Source organism: Melanerpes formicivorus, unplaced genomic scaffold (assembly GCF_026170545.1).
Source record: "Melanerpes formicivorus ecotype bairdi unplaced genomic scaffold, bMelFor1.0.p_v2 SCAF_91, whole genome shotgun sequence".
Classification (NCBI taxonomy): domain Eukaryota; kingdom Metazoa; phylum Chordata; class Aves; order Piciformes; family Picidae; genus Melanerpes; species Melanerpes formicivorus.
The window spans coordinates 374,155-389,249 of NW_027142443.1; the positions used below are offsets into that span (position 1 = coordinate 374,155).

The window sequence follows — 15,095 nt, forward strand, 5'->3', positions numbered from 1 at the left end:
GGGTTTTGTGATGGCAGAGATGGGCCCAGTTCAGGCTGAAAGAACACACCTCTATGGCATTACCTGGAGTCCAAACTCTTCTTTAAAATAAGGGGCTAAGTCTGGATCCAGTCCCACATGGGCTCCTCTCTGAGAAGCTCAAAAAAGCAATAGGGTCCAGTCTAAGCCTTGTGTTTTGTTGGAAGCATCTTCTTGGACACTCCCATAATGTCCTTACATTTGCCATCTGCAGATGGAGGTGTTGGGAGAGTTGCAAAGCTTACTCTTCCAATCTCGCTGCTTTGCAGAGATCTTTGCATACTCAAGGCTCCTCTGTGGGAGGCAGAAGCTCAGTGCTCAGAAGACTCACAGAGGCTTGCCAGTAATTTCTTACTCCCCACAATTTGCCTGAATGCTTTATCATCCATGCTCCCACACTGAAGGAATGTACCTGCTCACCCTAACCTCAGACAAGGGACAACAGGAGGAAAAAACTCCCACCCCTTTCAAAATGTTCACAGAGATGTCCCAGAAGCAACATCTCAACAAAGACCACTGTCTCCAGACAAAGCCTTCAGCTGTTCTCTTTATTTCACTTTCACACACAGTGCGCACAGCTTCCTTGCTTTCCTGACCTGAAACTAGGGTAATGAGCATGAGATTTGTCTGTTCTACTTTGTCATTGCATCACAGCTCAGGATAAGAGGTCCACAGTTTTGGCTGGACAGCAAGTGACAGAAGAACTTATCTGGGGCCTCAGATCTAACCTTATTTTTGAAGCACTGCAGAAACAGTTGTAACAGGGCTGAAGCATAGCATTGGCTGAGGAGGGGAGCTTTTCATTTGCTGAGGTTTTCCTTGGGTGTTGTTTTGTTGTTTGGTTGGTTTTGGGGTTTATGTTTGGAATTCTTTTGGGTTTTTTTTGGAAGGCAAGATAACTTTCCTCTTACAGAATATGTGGGAAACTGGTGACAAGATTTGTAAATGCAGATTTGCTCTGGAAGAACAGTTGCCTCATGTTGTAGCTTGTCTGTCTTGTCATGGGGCACAAAGCCTCTGTGCTGTCTTGTTACTAGTGAAAGGAAATCAGCTGTTCCACAGAGAGTCTCCCAGGATTGTCTGGCGCCACATCTTCCATGGTGATGCAGCCGCAGTGGAAATCCTGTTCATCACTGGTGCCCTCAACCATGGCACAGTGGTGTGGTAGGAGGCTGGACAGATAGGCTTCAGGAACTTGAATTCACTGAAACCTGAACCCAATATGAATCTGATCCTGAGTAAGTGACAGGAGAGGAAATCAGAGAGAAAGTTCTAGCCTTGCAATTGCCATCTAGGGGCTGCAGACAGCATCCATCTGGGGATTCTCCATGGGAAGCAATCCTGGGTAGCAGCAAAATGATCTCCTGCCACTGTGAGCTGGATGGAGCTGCTGGTCCAGGCTCAGACAGAAATACAGATCTCTTTGTACACATGAAGCTTTTAGGCCGTTTAGGTGAACAAGCTGTGCATGGTGACAGGTGTCCAGAGTGATTTGGTACATGAAGCACAGATTTGTCCCTGAAATCCTGTTCTTGTGGAGGCAATTTTCTCTTCAATGACAGTGATGCAAATGATCTCCCAGACAGCACACTCAGCCAAGGGAGGTCTAAGTAGGTTTATTTTATTTCCACACCTCCCACCCCCGTTATCAGGAATTTCACACTTACAAGGAAATATCACATCACTTTATAGACCGTTACTGATTAATGAAAGGAAAACAGAAAGCTTCTTGATGCCCTACAGTGCTTGAAGATCACTGTAAACATTGTAGCCAATTATGCTGCTAGACTACAAGCTGTGCTTTAATTCTCTATGCCATTATACTAAAAATTTGAAATGTTCATTTCAGCTTCATGTTATGAAAAAAAATCCCACCACTGTATGTTGGTCAAAGCCCACTCTTTAGAGTCCAGAGAACCTGTAAACTCCTGCTCAGGCAGGAGAAGGGTGTCCATTTCATCTGTTTCTAATGGAATCAGCTTCTGCCTGTTATTAAGCAATTTCTTTGCAAGCCCCACTGAACTCTGCTGAGGATCTGTTTGTGTGGGGTTGACCAGACTGCAGAAAACTAAGACATTGTAGCAGAGCCATACAAAACCCAAGCCAAAACAGAGGAAATAGGACGTAGGAGAAAGTTACCTTAAAGATCTCTTCCAGTTTTCAATATTTCCCTTAAGATTCAGATGCAGGAGCAGTCCCACAAACATTCTCCAAGTCTCAATGTAATCAGCATGCAACACAGTCCTCCTGTCCATGTCATGATAGTAAAATACTTTCATGAATAAAGTACTACTCAAGAGGAGAGAGGTTTTGCTCTCTGGCAGAAGACTTTTACCTCTCCAGTGATCTTTTTAGTGGATGTTTGCTCTCTTTTTCCTCTTTTCCCTGTGAGGATGTAAACCACTGAGGAAAGACAGAAAGACACTCTTGTCTTCTCAATTACTGATGAGTGAGCCAAGGGTTTTGATCAGAGCTGATATTTAGGTCCATCCCCCTGTTTGCAGGACAAGCTGCTTCAACAGGCCTGGGACCTGTGTCTTCAGAGAGGGGAGCCTACAAAGAACAGAGAGGAAAGGTTGGGATTTGGCTGCAAAAGGTTAGCAGGTGTCAGCAAGAAGCTTAGAGAGCATTTCTGACAGCACTGCATGTGTGACACCACCCTTCTCTACCCATAGCTAAAGAGGACTTTAGACCACATGCTAGGTCTCTTACCAAAATGGATGAAATTCTAAAGCCAGAAACCATCCTCCACTATGGACATCACAAAGACACTGCTGTGAACGCTTTTTGAGTCAGAGAGGATAACTGAATACAGATAGAGCCCCAAATGAAACCAAATGAAAGATTTTGACAGATAGTAAATGGTGTTTCATCACGGGTCAGGATGGGTTGTGAAGTGTCAAATGGATCCCTGGAAACGGGTAAAACCAAGAAAAGAGCAAGAGCTCTTCTCAGTGCACAGACCAGATGCACTAAAGTGGCTCACACAGCCATAACCCTCATGTTTCAACTCACTCCTATTGTGGTGAGACAAAAAAATATCTCAGGACCTAAAACAGAATGGAGAGGGGCAGAGTAAAAAAAGCACGTGGAGAGAAGATGAGCTGAGCCGAGCCTCACCCTCGAGGCGGGTGCCAGCCTGCTGCTATGAGACCCTCTCGAGGCAACATTGGATCACTCTGCACCAATATTGCAGCATCGAGAGTCATTGTGCCAGGGGGAAAACACCAATACCGCGCGCCCCCCTCCCTGCTTCCCCCTCTGCACAGCCCGCTCCGGTCCCTCACCTGTGCAGCCGAGTCCCTTCCTTCACCGAGGTTGGACGCCTCTTGCACACAGAGAGAACTCCGCTGAGGGGCTGCGGCAGAGGAAATCCCAGCGGGGAAGCAGGGCAAGAGTGGACCGAGGAAGTGAAAGTCGCTGCTCAGGGTACCGGTGGCCAAGCACACGTCGTAGACAAGGCTGCGGGGAAGGGAACCTGCGTCGCTCTCGGCAACAGCTGTCGGGAAGGTGGGCAAGGGCTCGGCTTGTTTGCGCCTGACCCGCCGCAGCTTCATGAGCAGGGCGGCCAGGCCGGTGGCCAGGCAGAGCGCGGAGACGCAGGCCAGGCAGGCGATGAGGTAGAGAGTGAGCGCGTCGTCGGGCTCGGCGGGCGGCGCGTCCTGGCTGAGGCGCACATGGGCGTCGGAGAAGTCGTGGAGCAGGACGATGGCGAGGGTGGCGCTGGCCGAGCGCGGCGGCTGGCCGCGGTCTCGCACGAGCACGACGAGCCTGTGTCGGGGCGCGTCGCGCTCGGCCACGGCCCGCGCCGTGCGCAGCTCGCCGCTGTGCAGCCCGAGGCGGAAGAGTCCCGGCTCCGTGGCCTTGGCCAGCTCGTAGGACAGCCAGGCGTTCTGCCCCGCGTCCGCGTCCACCGCCACCACCTTGGCCACCAGGTAGCCTGCCGGCGCCCAGCGCGGCACCAGCTCGCCCGCGCCCGCGCCGCTCTCGGCACCAGGGTGCAGCACCACCGGCGCGTTGTCGTTCTCGTCGCGCACCAGCACGCGCAGCAGCGCCCGCGCGCTCAGCGCCGGCGACCCGCCGTCGGCCGCGCTCACCCACACCTCCAAGGCGCGCACCCGCTCGTAGTCCAGCGAGCGCACCACGTACACGTCGCCGCTCTCCGAGCTCACCGACACCGCCGCCTGCTCCTGGCCCTCCTCACGCACCAGCGCGTACTGCACGCGGGCGTTGCTGCCCGCGTCCGCGTCGCTGGCCTGCACGCTGCCGATGCGCACCATGGGGCTGTTGTTCTCCGTCACCCACATGCTGTACAGCTCCTGGCTGAAGGCGGGGGCGTTGTCGTTCACGTCCGACACCTGCACCCACAGGCTTTGCCGAGAGCTCAGGCGCCGCGGGCCCCAGTCCGTCGCTCGGATGCTGATGTTATACTCTGCCATCGTCTCCCTGTCGAGGGCCGCGTTGGTTCTCAGCTCGTAGAAATTGCCGAAGGTGGGCGTGAGAGTGAAGGGCAAGTCCCCTTCGATGGTGCACTCTGTCCTTCCATTGTCGCCGGAATCCCGATCCCGCACACTGAAAAGTGCCACCACGGTATGTGGCGGAGCATCCTCGGGAATGGAGGCAGTGTGTGAGGTCAGCTGGATCTCCGGGACATTGTCATTCACATCCACGACCTCCACAAGCACTTTGCAATGCGAAAAGAGTCCTCCACCGTCTGTAGCTCTCACCGTCATCTCGTGTTTTTTTGTTTCCTCAAAGTCCAGTTTTCCTGTCACCCTAATCTCCCCCGTGTCAGGGTTCAGATCGAAAATCTGTCGGGACCCCTTTGATTTCTCGGTGAAAGTGTAGTGCACTTTCCCGTTGGACCCTTCGTCGAGATCTGTGGCGGCCACTCTGACTACCAGCTGCCCCCGGGGACTATTCTCGGCCAGGCGCACTTCATAGGCTGCCTGAGTGAACACTGGGGTGTTGTCATTGGTATCCAGAATCACGATCCGGATCTGAGCCGTGCCTGATCTGCGAGGCGAACCTCCGTCGGTGGCGGTGAGGAGTAACTTTAACTCTGGTTGCTCTTCTCTGTCCAGCTGCCTCTCTAGGACGAGCTCAGCATTAAGGGCTCCATCTTTCTCTGTGTAAAGGGCGAGCAACAAATGCGAATTGGACGTGAGACTGTAGTTCTGCAAGCCGTTGCTGCCTACATCGGCATCCTGGGCACTTTCAAGAGGAAAACGGAAACCTGGAGATGTCGTTTCAGGAATCTCGAAAACCATTTCCTTCTCCGGGAACACTGGGGAGTTGTCATTCACATCAAGAACCTCCACCTCACCTCGGATCAGCTGCAACGGGTTGTCAAAAAAGAGAGTAAAGAAGAGTGTGCAGGTCTCACTCTGAGGACAGATCTCCTCTCGGTCCAGAGACTCCTTGGCTATCAGCACTCCGGTGCTCGGGTTGAGGCGGAAAAGCTGCTGGTTCCCCTCGGACACAACGCGCGCCTTGCGAGCTGCCAGCTGGCTCGGCGTAAGCCCCAGGTCCTGGGCAATATTACCCACAAAGGAGTCCCTCTCCATCTCCTCCGGCAGAGAGTAGCGGAGGCTTTCGGCCCCGCTCTGCCACACGCAAACGCACAGAAGGAACAAGATCACTTGGCTGAGGCTTCCTCCGCTCCGTCTCCCGTTCCACGCCATTGCTCTCCACAAAAGCCAGACAGCGTCCTCCCGGCTTGCCGGCATTTGGAATCAGCGTCCCAGGAGGAGCAGTGTTTGTCAGGAATGGAGGAGTAGGGCTCCTGCAAGCTCCCGATCAGCCCGGGTGCGTTTCCCTCTGCCGTTCCCGAGCAGCTCTGTCGGCTGTTTTGTGTGCCGGTGCTGCAGCGCCGGGGCGGGCAGAGGAAGCTGCCGGTTCATGGTCAACACCGCCACCCAGCGTCGGCAGCGGGAATGGTTCCTCTGCTTCTGGTCGGTGCTGCTGCCTTGGGCTTAGGTGCTTCCAGCTGCTCTCCCCTTGCCAAAGGGAAACCAAAAGGGTAGTACCCCCAAAAAGTACCCAGCGCAAAATGTTCACCATCACCCGCAGTTACCATCACAGGAGAATATCAATGGTGTTTCTGGGATACATCACCCTAATTCTGGTTTTAAACATTGCTGATAAGAGGCCAAATGTAAACGTGTTTTATATTCTGAATTGATAAGAGTGTCCGCTGCTCCTCAGAGGTCAAACCTGAACTCCTGTACCTCTGTAGGGACACGCGGCCAACTGCTGTGTCATACAAGAGGCAACTAGTGGAAGTTACAAATTTAAGACCAGATACTACAAAGCTAAAAGTGTGCGATCTAATGTGAACAACAGCAAAGAGGAAGGATCTGGCGACACCAATGTATGGGCCATTAAAGGAACTTTTGAAGTGTATAATCCTAGAGATTCGAACAGAAACTTTGTAAATTATAAGAGTAAATTTAATCTTAGGTGATCAGAAGCGTCTCATTGGAAAGAGTAAAGTGATTATGAGATGTTTAGCGAGGTTCTAGGAATGGGCAAAGCTTATGTGAAGTTTTTAGAGGCACGATTAAAGTCAATCAAGAGGAAAATCGTGGGGAAACTGGGGTGGCAGGAGAGAACGAACTGGAGAACCTGGTAGAACCAGGATCATGTAAATAGCGAGCAGAAGAGAACCCCAGGTCAGGCACTCATCACTGGTAATGGGAACCGATTTAGATTGCAACTGCTTCTGGCGAGTCGGTGTCAACCTCCGGGAAATGCACACGGAAGCCTTCAAAGCCAGTCTAACTTCTAGAAACGAAAATGTGTAGGATACAATTCCACTTAAAATAATATCAGGTCTGCTAGATAGAGCAAAGAGGGGATTGCTGGAAATAAAAAGGAACAATGTTAGAATTAATTTTGTGATCCCTACAAATTAGATCAAATCGTTTTGTTTAACTCGGCATGAGTGACTGCTTAGCATGAGACTGGAGAGAGGAAGCTTCAATCCACAAACTGAAACCCAACTTCACTTGAACCTCTTTTAGCTGAAATAGAGAAGTACTGGGGGTCTTGCACAATGCTACTATAAATTCGACTACACATCTCATTCAAGGGAAATACATAAAATGAAAGAGAGAAACCATTCCTTCTGAAGTCCTCTGAAGAGGGATGAGTCCCAGGTGCCTCCCAGAGAAGGTGAGAGGATAAGGAAATAGATGAGTACATAAAACTCATCAGATGTTTCTCCATTCATCCTAGATGAAGAATAGCTCCTTAAAAAGCTGCTTGTACAAGCAGAATGTGCATGTTGCATGGACAGGCAGATGAACAGCTCCTGTGAGAGACTGTGAAGCCTTAAAGTCACAGGGAAATAAGTGAGGGGGTTTTGTCAGGGGAGGGGTGAGCCCAGTTTAGGTTGAAATGAAACAATACTGTGGCATTGCCTGGGGTCTGAACTCTTCTTTACATTCAGGGGGTTAAGACTGTATCTAGTCACACCCAGTCTCTAAGCTGACAAGGAGTTTAGAAAGCATGATGGTTCAGCCTGAACCTTGCAATTTATTGAGAGTGTTTTCTTGGACTCTCCCATAACATGCTTACATTTGCCATCAACAGCTGGAGCTGTCAGGAGACTTGCAAAGCTCTCTTGTCCCATCTCACTATTTTGCAGAGATCCTTGCATACTCAAGGACCCTCTCAGCACTCAGAAGACTCACACAGGTGTGTCAGCAATTTCCAGCTCCCAATAATTATCCCAAATGCACTTTAGGCCTCATCTCCAACCTGAAGGAATGGACCTGCTCACCCTTACCTAGACCAATGGACAACAGGAGGATAAAACTCCCACCCTTTTCAGAATATTCACAGAGCTCTCCCAGAAACAACATCTCTACAAATACCACTGTCTCCACACAAGGCTTTCAGCTGTTCTCTTTATTTTGCTTTCACACACAAGGGGATCCCAATTTCCAAGGTTACACTTTGGACCTGCAGAACACCACATTGTGAGGGTTTCCCAATTTTCTGTACCACATGCCTGCATTCAAACAATCCATTATAACACATGGGACAACAGTCCATCTGAAGACAAACAGGTAAGACAAGGCTTGAACACAGTTCACAGCTGAGAAGGAAAAAGGAGGAAAAGGAGAATGCAAATGTTCTGACAGAAACCCAGCAAATCATATTGAGACAACTTTTCATAGTCGTCAAGAAGTATCTGAATTCAGGAACCACATACACAGCAAAATTAAATGCCCTTTCCCAAATTAATCTTGAATCTGTGACTTACAGATTTTCCTTGCAGTTCACCCAAAGGCAATGATCATGTTCTCACAGCTCTGTACAGTTCCAGTCTATTCCGCTCTTCAAGTGGATGGATTAGAGGCTCAGATTGACTGAACAGGGAACTACTCATGATGCTCAACAGGAAAAGGGATTTTGTCATCTCTGGAGGCAAGGTCAAGCTTTGCAGGAAGATGGAGATCATAGGCTTTTTGAAGTCATTAGCAAGAGCAAGTCTGAACACACATTAGAGTGGTACTTTTGGAAGATGGTCACTTCACTGACAGGGATGAAGAAGTGGTGGATGTGTTCAACCCTTTTGTTCTCCTCATTCTTTAAATAATACTGATTGACCTTTGGATGTCCACTGCATTGAGTCAGAGCACCATGAGCGTGGGAACAGTGACTTTCCATGTGTTGTACAGGATCAGTTGCATTGGCTGAATGTCCACGGGGCCTGATGGGCTTCATCCCAATGTATGGGATTCATCTCAGTGTATGGAAAGTGCCAGCAGATGTTACAGGAGGAGCCTCTCCATGATCTAACAGTCTGGAGGTGTTCCTGCTGTCTGGAAACTAGTCAATATTCTTCCAATTTACAGGAGGAGAAGACTCAGGAAATTATAGCCTGTTAGCCTCACCTCAGATCCTGAAAATGTTACGGAGAAGATCATGCTGGGCACAACTGAAGGCAAAGTCCTGTGACTAATTTGATATTATTCCTCACAGCATCCTTCTGGACATGATGTCCAGCTGTGAGATGAGAAGGTCCATGATGTGCTTGATGAAGGACTGTGTGAAGCACAAGTCTTAAAGTGTGGTAGTGAATGGGGCTACATCTGGTTTGCAATTAGTGACTGGTGATGTTCTTCAGGGCTCTTCCTATGACCAGTTCCATTCCATACATATATCAATAATTTGGATGAAGCAGTTGAATGCACCATTATCAACTTTGCTGATGATACCAAAGTGGGAGGTACTGTTGACTCCCTTAAAGGAAAAGAGGCCTTGCAAAGGCATCTCAGTAGCTCAGAGCACTGAAGAATCATCAATGACATGAAAAGTAAAACGCCCAAATGCTGGCTCTGCACTTGGGAGGGAGTAACACTGGGCACAAGTCTCAATGTGGAGAGGAGAGGCTGGAGAGAATCCCTGAAGAAATGGATCTCGAGGTGCTGATTGTGAGCAGGCCCAAGACTTGTCAGTGGTGAGCCCTGGTAGCGAAGAGGGCAAAGGACATCCTGGTGAACATCAAACAGAACCTAACCAGCCAGTCAACAGTGATGATTATCCTGCTGCATTTGACACTCTTGTGGCTTCACCTTGAGTACTGTGTGCAGTTCTGCACGACAATTTCAAAAGGATGTGAAGGTACTGGAATGCACCCAGAGGAGTGCAAACAAATCTGGTGAGAGGGCTGGAAGCAAGGTCTCAGGAGGAGCAGCCAAGTTGACATTTGAGTTTGTCTGGTTTGTAGAAAAGGAGGCTGAGAGATGACCTCATTGCTCACTAACATCTTGATCTGTTTATGCATATGAAGAAAATAGTTTTTAGTTTGTTAAGCTAAACAAGCTTTGCATGGTTTCAGGTGTCCAGCATCCAGAGTGAGCTGGTGCATGGACCACAGCAGTGGTTGTCATACCTTGTAGGAATGGATGTAGTTCTGGTAAGAATTTCAAGGCAGGTGTATGGAATTAACTGAGATTCTTCCCCTGATTCACAACATCTCAGTCCTGCAGCCCTCATAAAGAGGCTGAGGGCAGCATCTCCCAGGCTTCAGCTTGTCTCAGAAATGCTTATTCCATCTCATGCAGCCTTCTGAGAGTCTGAGACCTACTTCCAGGTCACTCTAATTTTTCTTGCAAAAAATCCACACAAAGGAATGGAATTGTTCCCAAAATTCTGCTCTCATGGTGGATATTTCCTCATCAGTTTTTTTGAGCAGTGATCTTCAAGACAGCACACACCCAAGGTAGATCCAAGTAGATTTATTAGTTTCTGTTATCAGGCATTTTGACTCTTACAAACATGTGAGCCACAACAAATATCACAGGATTTATAGATCATTTCTAGGTAATGAAAGGCAAAGAGAAAGCCTCTTGATGTCCTATACTCTACACTGCATTACATTGGGTGCAAACTTGTTAGTCTATTTTAATGCAAAACCTCAAATGATACAGCAAGGTCTTATACACAAAGATCTAAAAGTGTCCATTTCAAACTCACATTGCAAAACAAAAAAGCAACATTGCTCAAGGTCCATTCTTGGTCAAAGAGGCAAAATATGTCAATGTCAGCTGTTTCAAATGTAATCAACTTCAGCCTGTTAATAAGCAACACCTTTGCAAGCACCACTGAATTCTGCTGAAGATCTATTTGTGTGTGATCAACCATACCTCAGAATATTAAGATACTGATACAGAGCCATACAAAACCCCAAACAAAACCCAGGAAATACGGTGTAGGAGAAAGTTACCTTAAAGACCTGCTTCCAGTTTTCAGTATTTCCCTTAAGATTCAGAAGGAAGACAAGTCTCATAAACATACATCATCTCAGTGTAATCAGCATGCAACACAGTCCTTATCCTCCATCGATGTCGCAACTACAAAATACATACATGAATAAAGCTCTGCTCAAGAGGAGAGAGGACCTGCTTTTGCACGCAGAACATTTGTACCTCTCTGGTACATTTTGGTGGGTATTTCATCTCTTCATTCTCTTTTCCCTGTCAGGATGTTAATCCGTGAGGACAGACAAGCTGGTCTTTGGGTCCTTGTCCTCACTTACTGATGGGTGAGCCAAGGGTTTTGGTCAGAACTGATATTTAACTCCATCCCACCATCTGCAGCACAAGCTGCTTCAGCAGATCTGGGTCCTGTGTCCTCAGGATGGGGAGCTCTGCCCTACAAAGGAGAGATAAGAGAGGCTGTCATTGGGTGTGGAAGCTAAACAGGCATCAGCAAGAAGCTTAGAGAGAATGCCTGACATCACTGTGTGTTTGACACCAGTATACTCTACCCAGGACCAAAGAGGAGGTTGGATCAGGTGCTGAGTTGCCCACCCTGGATAGGGCAAAATCAAAAGTCAGAAGCCATCCTCCACTGTTGACATTGCAGAGACACTGCTGTGAGCCCTTTTTAAGTCAGAGGGTAATTTAATATAGTAATGTAATATAGTGGAATGACTGTAAGATATTATTTGTGTGCCTTCACCCCCATATACATTCATTGACTGGATCCATGCAAAGTGCCAAATGGATCCCTGGAAACTACAAACAAACAAACAAACAAACAACCCACCAAAAAACCCAAAAAACAAAAGAGAGAGAGAGAGCAGGAGCTAATTCAATACCGTCTCATCTCTCCCTCATGAATTTTGTGGAGCCAGAGTATAATGAAGGTCTCAGATATGACTCCCTTTGAGGTTCCAGAAGTACTGGAAAAAGGAGTGCTAGCACTGTCCAGGACCACCTGGCTGGGTCAGGAAGGGACTAGGATGGTGCCAATATCACCGGTACTGTTTCTAGAAGACACAAAATTCTACAGGAATTTAACGGGAGAGGAAGCCGCCTCTGTGGACTACAGCACTAGGTCAGCCCAGCACATGATGAGCTCAGCACTGCCACCTTCCTCGTAGGATGAACGTTCGCAGTACCATGCACAATCTGCTGACACCAGCGCAGTCATGCAGTCAGCCACATGACATTGCTTTGCAACATTACATTCCCGGTCCTGGCTGACACGAGAGAGGATCAATACATTCCGGGCGCTGCTGCCTCTAGAAGTAATCCAGGGAGTGATGTCATCCCTGCACTCTGTCCCTGCGAGCTCTACGCAGTGCATGGACAGGAGTCAGTATTGTGGCTCAAATATCCACAAAACCATTTATCATCTCTTCAAATCACATCAGGGTCAGCTCATGGTGAGAGCAAACAATATCAGGTGAATACAAAGGATATGGGGCTAGGAGAAGAGGGGGAGGTTAAAAAGCACTTAGAGAGCAACTGACTGGTGCTGGACCCTCCTGGCAGGATGCCTGGCAGCTGCTAAGAGACCCTCTGTACCCTCCCCACCTCGTGCCCAACTGCATCCCTCTGTCAGGGGAAAACACCAACCTCGCGTGGCCCCCTGCCTGCTTCTCCCTCGCCACGACCCGCTCCGGTTCCTCACCTGAGCGACAGAGTCGACTCCTTCCCCGAGGTTGGACGCCCATTGAGAACACATGGAGCTCCGCTGTGGGGCAGTGCCGGAGGAAATCCCAGCAGGAAAGCAGGGCAAGAGAGGACCGAGGAAGTGAAAGTCGCTGCTCAGGGTACCGGTGGCCAAGCACACGTCGTACACGAGGCTGCGGGGAAGGGAGCCTGCATCGCTCTCAGCGACAGCCGTCGGGAAGGTGGGCAAGGGCTCGGCTTGTTTGCGCCTGTCCCGCCGCAGCTTCATGAGCAGGGCGGCCAGGCCGGTGGCCAGGCAGAGCGCGGAGACGCAGGCCAGGCAGGCGATGAGGTAGAGAGTGAGTGTGTCGTCGGGCTCGGCGGGCGGCGCGTCCTGGCTGAGGCGCACATGGGCGTCGGAGAAGTCGTGGAGCAGGGCGATGGCGAGGGTGGCGCTGGCCGAGCGCGGCGGCTGGCCGCGGTCTCGCACGAGCACGACGAGCCTGTGTCGGGGCGCGTCGCGCTCGGCCACGGCCCGCGCCGTGCGCAGCTCGCCGCTGTGCAGCCCGAGGCGGAAGAGTCCCGGCTCCGTGGCCTTGGCCAGCTCGTAGGACAGCCAGGCGTTCTGCCCCGCGTCCGCGTCCACCGCCACCACCTTGGCCACCAGGTAGCCTGCCGGCGCCCAGCGCGGCACCAGCTCGCCCGCGCCCGCGCCGCTCTCGGCACCAGGGTGCAGCACCACCGGCGCGTTGTCGTTCTCGTCGCGCACCAGCACGCGCAGCAGCGCCCGCGCGCTCAGCGCCGGCGACCCGCCGTCGGCCGCGCTCACCCACACCTCCAAGGCGCGCACCCGCTCGTAGTCCAGCGAGCGCACCACGTACACGTCGCCGCTCTCCGAGCTCACCGACACCGCCGCCTGCTCCTGGCCCTCCTCACGCACCAGCGCGTACTGCACGCGGGCGTTGCTGCCCGCGTCCGCGTCCCTGGCCTGCACGCTGCCGATGCGCACCATGGGGCTGTTGTTCTCTGTCACCCACATGCTGTACAGCTCCTGGCTGAAGGCGGGGGCGTTGTCGTTCACGTCCGTCACCTGCACCCACAGGCTCTCCCGAGAGCTCAGGCGCTGCGGGCCCCAGTCCGTCGCTCGGATGCTGATGTTGTACTCTGCCGTCGTCTCCCTGTCCAGCGCCGCGTTGGTTCTCAGCTCGTAGAAATTGCCGAAGGTGGGGCTGAGAGTGAAAGGCAAGTCCCCTTCGATGGTGCACTCGGTCCTGCCGTTTTCTCCAGAATCCCGGTCCCGCACGCTGAAGAGGGCCACCACGGTGCGTGGCGGAGCGTCCTCGGGAATGGATGCAGCGTGTGAGGTCAGCTGTATCTCCGGGGCATTATCGTTCACATCCACGACCTCCACCTGCACTTTGCAATGAGCAAATAGTCCTCCACCGTCTGTAGCTTTCACCATCATCTCGTGTTTTTTCATTTCCTCAAAGTCCAATTTTCCTGCGACTCGAATCTCCCCCGTGTCAGGGTTCAGATCGAAGAGTTGCTGAGACCCTTCTGATGTCTCGCTGAAGGCATAATGCACTTTCCCGTTAGACCCTTCGTCGGTATCTGTGGCTGCGACTCTCTCCACCAGTTGTCCCGGCGGACTGTTCTCAGGTAGACGCACTTCATAGACTTCCCGAGTGAACATCGGGGTGTTGTCATTGGCATCCAGCACCACGATCCGGACTTGGGCTGTGCCTGACCTCGGTGGCGAACCCCCATCGGTGGCGGTCAGACGTACATTCATCTCTGTCTGGTCTTCTCGGTCCAGTTGCCGTTTCAGTACGAGCTCCGGGTATTTCGATCCATCATCCCTTATTTTCACAACAATAGAGAAATGTGAATTGGTCTCGAGGCTGTAATTCTGCAACCCATTGGCACCCATGTCCTTGTCACGGGCTCGCTTTAGAGGGAAACGCGTCCCAGGAAATGTTGTTTCTAGAATCTCTAAAACCATATCCTTCTCCGGGAACACTGGGGAGTTGTCATTCACATCAAGAACCTCCACCTCCCCTTGGATCAGCTGCAACGGGTTGTCAAAAAAGAGAGTAAAGAAGAGCGTGCAGGTCTCACTCTGAGGACAGATCTCCTCTCGGTCCAGAGATTCCTTGGCCGTCAGCACTCCGGTGCTCGGATTGAAGCGGAAAAGCTGCTGGTTCCCCTCGGACACAACGCGCGCCTTGCGAGCTGCTAGCTGGCTCGGAGTAAGCCCCAGGTCCTGGGCAATACTGCCCACAAAGGAGTCCCTCTCCATTTCCTCCGCCAGAGAATAGCGGAGGCTTTCGGCCCCGCTCTGCCACACGCAAACGCACAGAAGGAACAAGGAGATCACTTGCCTGAGGCTGCCTCCGTTCCGTCTCCCGTTCCACGCCATTGGTCTCCCCAAAAGGCAGACAGCGTCCTCCCGGCTTGCCGGCATTTGGATTCAGCGTCCCAGGCGGAGCGGTATTTGTCAGAAATGTAGGGCGAAGGGCTTCTGCAAGCCCCCGATCAGCCCGGGTGCGTTCCCCTCCGCCGTTCCCGAACAGCTCTGTCGGCTGTTCTTGTGTGCCGGTGCTGCCGAGGCGGGGCGGGCAGAGGAAGCTGCCGGTCCGTGGTCAACACCGCCACCCAGCG

The 15,095-nt window shown here is 51.2% G+C and overlaps 2 protein-coding genes across 2 annotated transcripts; both read right to left on the bottom strand.

The window, feature by feature from the left end:
* Positions 1-1,619: 1,619 nt before the first annotated feature.
* On the bottom strand, positions 1,620-5,787 carry LOC137455077 (protocadherin beta-15-like). The gene is made up of 2 exons (XM_068165616.1): positions 3,306-5,787; positions 1,620-2,571 (listed from the first exon to the last, which is right to left on the bottom strand). The coding sequence occupies exons 1-2, from the start codon at positions 5,745-5,747 to the stop codon at positions 2,458-2,460; spliced, it is 2,556 nt and encodes an 851-aa protein (XP_068021717.1). The 5' UTR covers positions 5,748-5,787; the 3' UTR covers positions 1,620-2,457.
* A 6,774-nt stretch (positions 5,788-12,561) lies between these two features.
* LOC137455083 (protocadherin beta-15-like) lies at positions 12,562-14,858 on the bottom strand (the record flags this gene model as incomplete). The annotated part of the gene is made up of 1 exon (XM_068165621.1): positions 12,562-14,858. A coding segment is annotated over exon 1 (2,292 nt), but the record flags the coding sequence as incomplete, so codon positions are not given.
* Positions 14,859-15,095: the final 237 nt, after the last annotated feature.

Coding starts and splice junctions, on each gene's coding strand:
- LOC137455077 (XM_068165616.1), bottom strand. CDS start 5,747: ATGCCGGCAAGCCGGGAGGACGCTGTCTGGCTTTTGTGGAGAGCAATG. Junction 2,572..3,305: donor GAAGGGACTCGGCTGCACAG/GTGAGGGACCGG, acceptor TGTTCTTTGTAG/GCTCCCCTCTCTGAAGACAC.